Source organism: Gossypium raimondii, chromosome 6 (genome assembly GCF_025698545.1).
Source record: "Gossypium raimondii isolate GPD5lz chromosome 6, ASM2569854v1, whole genome shotgun sequence".
NCBI lineage: Eukaryota > Viridiplantae > Streptophyta > Magnoliopsida > Malvales > Malvaceae > Gossypium > Gossypium raimondii.
The window spans coordinates 50,860,930-50,871,883 of NC_068570.1; the positions used below are offsets into that span (position 1 = coordinate 50,860,930).

The 10,954-nt window shown below is 32.0% G+C and overlaps 2 protein-coding genes across 2 annotated transcripts; one reads left to right on the forward strand and one right to left on the reverse strand.

Annotated features, from left to right (window-relative positions):
* Positions 1 to 7,590: 7,590 nt before the first annotated feature.
* LOC105774518 (uncharacterized) lies at positions 7,591 to 8,242 on the forward strand. The gene has a single exon (XM_012597028.2). The coding sequence runs from the start codon at positions 7,699 to 7,701 to the stop codon at positions 8,083 to 8,085; it is 387 nt and encodes a 128-aa protein (XP_012452482.1). The 5' UTR covers positions 7,591 to 7,698; the 3' UTR covers positions 8,086 to 8,242.
* Positions 8,243 to 8,367: 125 nt separating this feature from the next.
* LOC105774516 (probable serine/threonine-protein kinase PBL23) lies at positions 8,368 to 10,433 on the reverse strand. Its single transcript, XM_012597027.2, has 5 exons — positions 10,100 to 10,433; positions 9,745 to 9,923; positions 9,448 to 9,634; positions 8,973 to 9,364; positions 8,368 to 8,892 (listed from the first exon to the last, which is right to left on the reverse strand). Exons 1-5 carry the CDS (start codon positions 10,239 to 10,241, stop codon positions 8,626 to 8,628), a joined length of 1,167 nt encoding a protein of 388 aa, XP_012452481.1. The 5' UTR covers positions 10,242 to 10,433; the 3' UTR covers positions 8,368 to 8,625.
* Positions 10,434 to 10,954: the final 521 nt, after the last annotated feature.

The following is a 10,954-nucleotide window of genomic DNA, read 5'->3' on the forward strand; positions in this document are numbered from 1 at the left end:
ACTGAATTTGCTTTTCAAATGCCGTTTTCAGTTTTCGTATAGTTGAGTTATTGGTCACACTATAACCCCTTTTTTCTATCTTTCTTGCTTTCTTTTTCATTCATCACTTTTCTATCACTAATCCAGAGAGGGAGAGAAAGTGAATATTTGGCCTTAATTCACTTTACATGCTTTCTTTTTAAGTTAGTTTTTGTACTTTAATTTCTCTACAAATTTTAGTCCTAACCAAATAATCATTATTAAATTTACTAAGTTAAATTTTATTATTTTCAAAATTTGGTGTAGCTAAAATATTACCACATGTATATATCAGCATGCTATTTCAACATATTATTCATAAAAATCCATTTAATGGCTATCATTTGCATCGGGATTAAAATTTTGAAATTCCAAAAATATAAGGGCTAAGAACGATACGATTGAAGAACATGGACTAAATTTACATCTTTATGCATAATACAGGACTAATACTAGAATTAACTACCACTATTTGGTCAAGACTAAAATTTGAAAATTTAAAAATACAAAGACTAAGATTGACCAATTAAAAGAAGTAATCAAATTAAAGTACATACTAAATTCATAACTTACCTAAATTATAGCAAATTTTGACTTTTTATTTTACCCTCCTTTAGAATTACTTACTACTAACTCCTTATGTTCATGTATTTTAAACCTGATAAAAATACTTACTCTTTTTAAAATCGAAATTGAAATGGAAAACACATTTATGATTGAAATTCTACTTTTAACCAAAGCTTTCAACTTTTAAAACAAAAGCGTTTCATGTCTATTAATTGTTTTATTTATTATTGAAATTACCCAATTGCACGTAACTATTTTTGTTTATATTTTTAAGAAGTTAGTGTTAGAAATTAACTAAATACCATTAAAAATTAAAAAATAATAGATAATAAAATTCTATAAACAATTTAATATTTTTGAAAAATAATTTTCACTCGGATTAGTATATTTCAATTTTAATTAACTTGGTAAATAATTTTACACTAAAATCAGATTATTAGTAATGCGTATTAAAATTTTAAAATAAATAGAAAATTGTTATGAAATAAAATAATAGAGAGGGTAAAAGAAGTATTTCTATTGATTAATGAGAATGATTTAGAATGTTTATCCAATGTCTATATTTATGGGTATAAGAAGTATAGATGATATAAAACTCGCTTCTAGTGAATATTAGAGTTCTAAAGTACATCAAACATATATTAATCTTGATGGACATTCACTTAATAATAAAATATTCTTAACAAACACGTGATAAACTCTTAATCGGTCTATAAAATTAAAAATATATATTTTATTATATTATTGTAGAATACTTATCAACCCTTTATTGTAGTTAAAGAAGATGCGTTTGTGATGATATGAAAATCTGGTACCGGAAGAAATGATAACGAATTGAAACCCCGTTTCAAAAATATGGGATTTGATTCCATCCTTCAAACATTTCGTTATAAAAGCAAAAGCAATCAATAGAAAAAGCTTCCCTTTTTTCTATTAATCACTTTACACATCACAATATATTTTATAGAAAGACTAAGGACACCAACATTTGTTTAGTTGTGTTTATTTTATTTTAGGAGCAGGAGTGACATAGCCGTGTGGTTGGATTACATGCCCGTGTGACTCTCAATTTTACCTAATCTCTAAACGGCACATGGCTGTGTGAACCACCCGTGTGGATCGTAAAATATCCCAAAATTGACTGAAAATCGTGAAGTTCCTCATCAATCTGACCCCCAATTACATTAGTTTCAAAACCACACCTGAAAGATGATCCCAATGCACTAACAATCAACCAACGCGCCTGTAACAGCCCTAGCCCCTCCCCATCGTCGAATTAGGGTCATAGGCATTACTAACCAATCAAAACATCTAATTACATTGCAAGCAGTGGTGCAAGCTAAATATTAACATCACACGATACAGGGGCAATATATGCTAATTTAATAATTCTATAATCGTGTCTTATACAATTCAATAATGAATTAAGCTATTTCATTCAAAATCACAGTAAAACTTTCCCATACAGTCCTAAATACGAGTTTACGGGATCCTAAAAATAATCTAAGAACAAGCAGGGGCTAATTTGAAACAATTAGAAAGTTTAGGGAAATTTTCATAAACACCTAAAAATAAGGGACACACGACCGCGTGGCCAGGCCGTGTGAAACACCCCGGACCGTGTAACTTTCGAAATTGGGACACAAGACTGTGTCCCAGCTCATGTCTCTGCCCATGTAACTCTCTGACTTGAGATACACGGCTGTATCCCAGCCCGTGTCTCTGACCGTGTAACTCACTGACTTAGGTCACATAGCTGTGTCGCAGGCCGTGTGTCAACCCATGTGGAAACTACACCTATACTATTTTTCAACACGCTCAAGGCACACGCTCGTGTGTACCTAAATGTACATTACAATTCAAGTTTACCAAATGGTGATTACTTGGACACTAAGCAATCAATTCACCAGCCATTTAACCTATCCAAAACACAATTGAACATGCTCAAATCATACCAAAACAACCATCTTAAATGCCTAACCAATGTACCCTCATTGGTACCACATTTTATATCTTCAAACACATCAACAAGGCATCATCCATTCAAGACTTTCATCCATACCAATTTTACCAATATTGAACTAACACTTAGATACTTAGGCTATCAAGCTTTAAGTTAAAAACGCATACCAAAACCTAACTTCTACCACAACCATATATAGAAGTAATCATTATTTCACTTCAACCCAAAATAACATCACATTATCAAGCCAACTATTAACCAAAGGCTTCCTAGGTACATGCCATTACAATATAAAACATCACCACACTTGAGCTCGGGATCATTGTTGGATGTTGAGTCGATGGTAAGCTGAAAAGTACCTAACCTGGACACGGAAAACAAAACCGCATGTTGAGTATAACTCAGTGGTATTTCTATAATTTGAACAATTTAAACTTGATATAAGTAATTAAATGTAAGAATGCAACAATATTTCATAATGCCAACTTACTCATTCCTTTATTCACAATCAATAGAGTTCACAAATTTAGTACATGGCAATAGTATTTAATATGGCATTTGAGAAACCAATTCATTCAATGACATATTTCATCACTACTTCCAATTTATGATTTCATTTCTTATAATTCAATCCATATTTACAACAATCTACCATTTCATATTTCATTTCACATCTCATTTTCATTTCTCAACCATGTCATTTCAATATCGAACACATCAATTTTATCGTTTATTTTCCTTATTAACACGACTCGGACTCGAACGGATACACGGATCCAACCAATACACCAGTTTGACACCCAATGCCTCATCGGATAAATCCAAAGTAATAACTACACCTAGCACTATATAAGCTGACGCCCAGTGCCTCATTGGTTAAACCGAAGCAAATTGGTACCTAGTGCCTCATCGACATCGAGGTCGAATAAATCCCTAAACTCTTCCTATCCTATGGCATGCCATCTATATCGGACTCAACCCAAAACAGTTAATAAGGTTTTATTTCACTTTTCAATACAACAAATGTCTCAATTTCATATATATTTACATTATCACATATAGTCAATTCAATATTCATGTAATCAATACATTTCATAATATACAAAATCAGTCCATTTCAAATCAACTATGAATTCGATTCAATCTCAAAGTACAAAAGTACTCACCTCAAATGCTCATGATACATAACAATGGAATATGTAATAGTTTATAACCTAATTCGGATTATAGAAACTCAAACAGTATATTCCAAGCTACTTGACGTCGACCTTGTCTTTCCTCTTCTTGCTCGAGAATTCCATAACGATGTTTGCTAAGGAATAAAATAATTACAATTAATTAATAACATACCACTCAATTCACAAGAATTTCGTTTTTTCTACTATATTTTGCTTAATCCTCAATTTAGTCCCTAAACCGAGACTAAATTTAATATTCATATTTAACCTCAATTTTTATATTAATTTCACTCTAAGCTAAATTTAGTTCCTATTTTAAATTCTACCCTTAATTTTAAATTTTCTCAATTTAGTCTCTATTACTCGAATTTACAATTAATTTCACAATTTAGTCCTTTTCCACTTCTAACTTAAAAATTTATCAATTTAACCCTTAATACTTAAACTATTCAACAATGACAACATCTAAAATATTAAACAATACTAAAATTATAACATGAATCAAGTAACTCTAAGTACCGAAATTTTAAAAACGTAAAATTTACAAAAAAAGAGAGATTAAATTGACTAACCAATTTAAGTTTGAAAGTTAAAGACCCCTTAGTGCCGTAAGCTTCTCCTTCTCTTCTTTCTTTCTTTTCTTTTGCATGCATTCATCTCTTTCCACTTTCTTATCATTTCTATTATTATTATATAATATACATACATTTCATGTTATTTATTTAGTTAACACACATATATATATAACACATATCATTAATGCCGTCCACTACCACTAAGTAAATGTATATTTATTATTTTAGTCCCTTTAATTTATTTCATTTTATAATTCAACTTCTAACCTTTACGCGATTTAATCCTTATATTATAATAGTTCCTAATTAATGCAATTTACCTATCCAAAATTTAATTCACTACTAAACTAACTTCATAAATGTTTAATAAAAATATTTACGAGTTTGATTTACTAGAATAGAGTTTCGAACCTCACTTTCTGTCACCCCTAACTATCGAGTCGTTAAATCGACCTGAAAACTCAATCAAGAAGAAAGACACTTACACTGCACTCTTTTCAACACTTGATTGAATGAAAACCAGAGAACAAATGAGGCGGCTCAAATGATTAGAACTTTGGATTATAAAAACTGTGGAACAATTGGGTAAGATCAAAGATTAAGGAAGATGGCGACAGAAAGAAAACATTGTGGCAAAAAGAGCCAAAATATGAAATTGAAATGTGAAAAGAGAGAAACTGACGATGGAGAAAATGAGGGTAACGTGGGGGAAATTAGGGAATTGTTTTGTTTTTTAAATAAAAATAAATTAAAAACACAACTAAATAAAATAAAATTTAACAAAACTTTAACTCATCAGATTTTCTTTAAAATTGGATCCCAAAATCAAAACAAAATTTCACTTTACACACACAAGAATTCAAACATAAGACCAAGGTAAATTGAACATCTGACTACCAAATCACTAAGCTCATTGATGTTTATCAAACATAAAGAAAACATAAAAATTTATTAGCTACCAACGACTCACTTGCAAACCTTAATTCTTCTATCCCCAAACTTCGGGGTGTTACATATCCTAAGTTCACTGGAGATATTTTTTATGCTTATTATCTTGTTGGTTTCATGGGAAGATTGAATGTAATTGATATAGTATGTTAGCAAGTCTCAATTTCTTATAAATTAAGGAGACTTGTATAAATAGGCTTGGGCAGAAAAATAAGGCCCGTTTAAAAAATGGATCGGGTCTCGATTAAGACATTTTTTGGCTCGAGTCCAGCCTGGCCCAAATTCACAAAATGATAAAAAAACGGTTATCTTTTTGTTATTTTAATGTCATTTTCTTGTTGTTTTTTCCCTTTTTTGCTACCATTTTAGTATTATGTTATTACTATTTTGTTGTTATTGTTTGGATATTGTATAACAGTTGGTTTATTGTTAATTTTGTTATTATTTTAGAGGCATTTGCTTGTTAAGTTTCATCTATTTTAGTGTTATTTAAGTATACATATTTTTTAAATTTAAATTTGTGGAGAAATATATATTTTAATGTTTTTAGTATTTTTGATGTATTATATAATATTTAAAAATTATATAAAAAATTAATATGGGTAAGTTAGGCCAAACTCAAATTTTAACATTTTTATCCGGACCAAACTTAAACAAATTTTTATACCCGACCCGACCCATGAACACCTCTAATTACAACCTTACGATTTCCGTAAACAATCATATCAGAAAAAAAAATCGAAATAATCTTATGTATGAACCTCTCAAAATTATAATGATTTGAAGATTTGTCACCCAAAATACTCCCTTTTTTTTACCAAGTTGTTATATCATGTAGGTGTGCAGTTAATAGGCTCCGCATGAGAGGCACATACTTGCTGTTGGAGGGTCATAGTATTATCAGATCTTTTTCTTATGTTAGTCGTTCTGAGTAGGGGTGAGCAAAATTTCGAATTAAACGAATCGAGTTATTTGAGTTAAACGAGTTATTCGAATCAACTCGAATTTTTTTTTCAAATTTCGAGTTCGAATCTAGTTGAGTTTTCGAATTCGAATAACTCGAATAATTCGAATATCAAACTATAATATTTTACATTTTTACCCCAAACTCTCAAACTTTTTTACTTTTCCCTCTAAACTTTTACTCCTTCCCACTTTCCCCCCCAAAACTTTTACTCCCCTCCCCTCCCAACCCCCCAACTACCCAAAATTCATTTTCCACCAAAATTTTACTCTCCCATTTACTTTTTCTCAAAATTTTACTCCTAAAAACCCTCAAAACCTTTTATTTTTCCCCAAAATTTTTACTCCCTCCCACTTTTTCCCTAAAACTTTTATTCTCTTCCCCATCCCACCTCTCATCTACCCCAAACCCTCCCTCCAATTTTTTTAATATTTTCCTCCAAAATTTGACTCCCCTATTTACTTTCCTCAAACTTTTATTCCCCAAAACTTTTATTTTCCCCTAAACTTTTACTTCTCACCCTTTACTCTCAAATAAAAATCAAAATTATCCAAAAAATCACTAAACATAAATAGTAATAATTTTATTATTACTATTTATATTATTAAATTAAATTTCACATTTTATATTATTGAATTGTTTAGTCATATTGAATATTTATATTAAAATTGAATTATTAATTATGCCATAAAATATTCGTGTTAAAATTTTATATTGGTATCAATTTCACATTTTATTTTTGAAATAACTTTTATTAAAAAATCATATTTTTACATTAATATATTTTTAATTTCAAAATACATAGTGACAAGAATATGAAGATAATTGAAACAAGTAAGCAAGCAAAGAAACTAACCAATATGTAAAAAATTAATAAATAAATTATGAGGTGATGAAAGTTAATAAAAAATTTGATTAAGGTGGACAAATTTTATTACGATGGGTGATAGTGGTTACAAGGATCCAAAATTATTTTTTAAAATTTAACTCGAACAAATATATTTGATTCGATTCGATTCGAATTCCATCTCACTCGACTCGATTCGAAAAAACTTCAAATAAAGTTAGGATGATAAAATGATATTCGAAAACTCGATTAACTTAAAATTTTTCGATTCGATCGAATGCTCACCCCTAATTCTGAGACACCATTTAAGTAGATGGAAGTGTAATTATATTTATAATGAATTAAATAAGTAAAGGGATGACATGGATTTAAGGGGTCAAAGAAGTGTCCGGGAAACAGGCATTGCATGCTTTCATTGCAAAACACAAGGGAAATGATGATGTTTAGCCCTATCCTACGCTCCAATTATGCAGAAACTCATGCTCTCCACTTTATTAAAGTTATTTCCATAAAAGCTTGCTTTTTTAAGGTCAGACTGATGAGATGCTCTAAAATCCAAGTTACCTTAATTCCCATATGACCCCACCACCTTCTTCACCTAAAACCCTCCATTACCCACTTTAAAAACCAACATCAAAATGCAGTATAAAACCAGCTTCAAACACCCCAATTTTTACCCTCACAAAATGGCTGCTTCAGCTCCTATTGCAATTGGCACTAGGGGTACTGTAGGATCACTCCTCAAGAAGGAAATCGAGTACTTCACCAAGTTTGAGCTAGAAGGACGAGGTGGGTCATGGAAACCCCATGCCCATATGGTGGATATGGATTGCAGAACTGGCCATTCAAGGCCTGGTTTCTGGTTCTTGATTACTGGTTGGAAAAGGAAGAAACGAAAAGGCAACACCGGGTTCTTGCCAAGCATGTGTTCTGCAATAGAAGTTGCCGACAAAGATCAGTTTAACAGGATCCCTGGTTTCAATTACAGGATCCTTCAAAATGATGTCCACAACTTTCATGTTTAGTCCATCTTGTTGGACGGGTCAGCCTTTGGGTTTCTCGCTGTCCTAAGCTGGTTCAAGCCTAGAGCTTCAACAAATATTGTTAATAATCTGTTATTTGGTTGAGCTTCTGGATTTTTAGCTTTTGAAATTTTATGAATTTAAACTTGGTTTTTTATTATGTTTCTTGTCTCTTGATGCTTTTTTATTACATCTTTCATGAAAATATTGTTACCTATCGTGCACAATCTATCCAGGTCTTAGTGAATGATGTCTACAATGTCCTATGGTCTTAAGAGCATCCCCTAACAAAATGGCATTTAATTTCATCGACAACAGTACACTCAAAGTCAACTGAAATGGCTACGAATACAATAAAACACCAATTGCTATTCAAACCATTACAGCCTGAAAGCAAATAGCTGACTGATTCATTACACAAACATCATCCTAATGACTTTGTAGATTGATAGTTTTGGTCCCGATTTTTAGCTGCTTCGGTTCTGCGATTGTTCCAAACTTCGACGTTGCTCAACCGAGCTACGGCATCTAGAATTCACTGTCTCACTCACTTTCTTCTCGCGCGGATTTATCGTGCAAGCAACCGCTTCTTTGTGAATCTTCATAATTGTTTTCACTGTCTTTTGGCCTGGCAAGGAACTCGATGGCTGTCACGACATCAGCAATCAATGGCCGACTCTCGGCTTCCTCCTGAAGGCACATTGCTGCAACTGCAAGAGCTTGACAAAGACCCTTTATAGGGTAATTCCCTTTGAGCAGGGGATCCACCATTAATTCGAACTTCTGCCTGTCTTTGAACAATGGCTCGGCCTACCAGATTTACAATAATATTAGATTAAGTGCCAAGTTTGAATCAAAGAAATCAATGGAGCTTTGTTACATGAACATACCCAAGCAACCAGGTTCTGTTCTTCGGTCGGTCTTTCGAGATCAATAGCTCTCCTCCCCGAGATTATCTCCAGAAACACCACACCGAAACTGTAAACATCAGATTTCACGGTCAGCTTCCCTGTCATCGCATATTCCGGAGCACAATAACCATAGGTCCCCATCACCCTTGTTGAAACATGTTCCTTCCCCTCTGTTGGCCCTAACTTTGCAAGTCCAAAATCAGACAGTTTCGGATTAAAGTTGGCATCTAGTAAGATGTTGGACGCTTTAAAATCGCGGAAAATTATCGGTGGATCGGCAAAGTCATGTAGGTACTCTAGTCCTTTGGCTGCTCCTACAGCTATTTTCATCCTTGTGTTCCAGTCCAATGGCTGCTGGCCAGGGGGTAAATCTGAATAAACAGATAACATAATCAGAATACACACAGTTTTACAGACAAGAACAATATTGGGTGCTTAATCAAGTATAACATACCAAGAAGATGATCCAAAGAACCATTAGGCATATATTCATAAACTAAAATCCTTTGATCCCCATCAGCACAATATCCAATCAGATTGACAAGGTTGGGATGTTGAACCAGGCTTAACATTAGAACCTCTGAGAAGAATTCTCTGCTTCCTTGCAATCCATTCCTATCAAGTTGCTTCACCGCAACAACCTAAATGAAAATTATCAAAAAAAAAAAAAAAAGAGCTTAAATTTAGTACCTTTTTTTTTTAAATGCATGCAAAATGTAGTCACCAAAAACAGTTTCATTCATATATATACTTGATCAATGGATTCTATGTATCCTTGGTAAACCCGGCCGAATCCCCCTTCGCCTATCAGACAATCAGGATTGAAGTTATCTGTTGCAACAACTAGTTCTCGAAATGTGAAGATACGAGCCGAAACTTTAGCTTTCCTGATTTTCTGAATTTCTTCATCTATCTTCTGCTTGCCTCCATCTGCACATTCATTAACATAGCAACATTCAGGTATGAACATCCGGTACGGTTATATTGAAGGGATACTATATAAATGCATATATATGTATATAACATGAACAAGATTCCTATTGCAGAACGTTATAAAAGAATGAAAACTATGAAAAACATAACATGGTAGATACAAAAATATGTACCTGTCTTGAGAGACAAAGTATGCATGAAAGACCTCAATGATTTGCCATTGTTGTTGTTATTACCACCAACGCCGACGGTTTTCTTCTTACAGGCAACATTGCGGTGATGCGCATCCGACCTACAACAAGACAACCAGCTCATGTCTTCTTTTTTTTTTTTTTGATCTTCTTTGATTTACCCTTTGTTAGAATTCTTGCCAAAGAGCAAAAACAACCTTGCAAGAATTCTATGAAAACCCTATGTTCCAAAAAAAAAAAATTAAAGGAAAACAGGAAAAAGGGTAGTTTGATTTTTGATCCAAGCAAACAAATATAGAAGAAACTGAATTTTTGCTTTGTTCATATATAGCAAATGGCCAAGTATATATATATATTTAAAATTTAATTCCATTTATCACCCATTTATCAACTTGGTTAGTAAATGTATCAGTTTCAGTTAGCTAAATTTAGTTGTTTTTATTTAAGTCGTGGATAAAGATCGGTCCCAACAAGAAAAATAAAGGGAAAAATTAGTTAAAATTGCTTTAATAGGTTGGTCGAAAGAAAGTGTAGGATTTTAATTCCATTTAACACTTTTTAAAATTTCCCCAACAAAATTTCCATTCCATAATTTTGGTTATTTAATATAATAAAAGAGAAAAAAACTATGTTATAAATAGGAAGATGAATTTGAGAATTATCCATTTACTATAAAATATTTTAATTTTCATTCACTGATATTCCAGTTTTTCTTTTTAAATTTTATCCTAATTTACACTAGTTTTGAGAAAAAAAAAGTGTTCATTATTATTCCCAGTAGAATTCAGCTGTAAGATTTTAATTTTTTTAATTTGAAATGACTATAATTTCTTAAAA

Bases quoted from the DNA above. Each gene is read 5' to 3' on its own strand.
- LOC105774518 (XM_012597028.2), top strand. From the start codon at position 7,699: ATGCAGTATAAAACCAGCTTCAAACACCCCAATTTTTACCCTCACAAA.
- LOC105774516 (XM_012597027.2), bottom strand. From the start codon at position 10,241: ATGAGCTGGTTGTCTTGTTGTAGGTCGGATGCGCATCACCGCAATGTT. The intron at 9,924-10,099 runs GTACATATTTTT...ATGAATGTGCAG, and splicing joins TACTTTGTCTCTCAAGACAG to ATGGAGGCAAGCAGAAGATA. The intron at 9,635-9,744 runs GTATATATATGA...ATTTTCATTTAG, and splicing joins ACATAGAATCCATTGATCAA to GTTGTTGCGGTGAAGCAACT.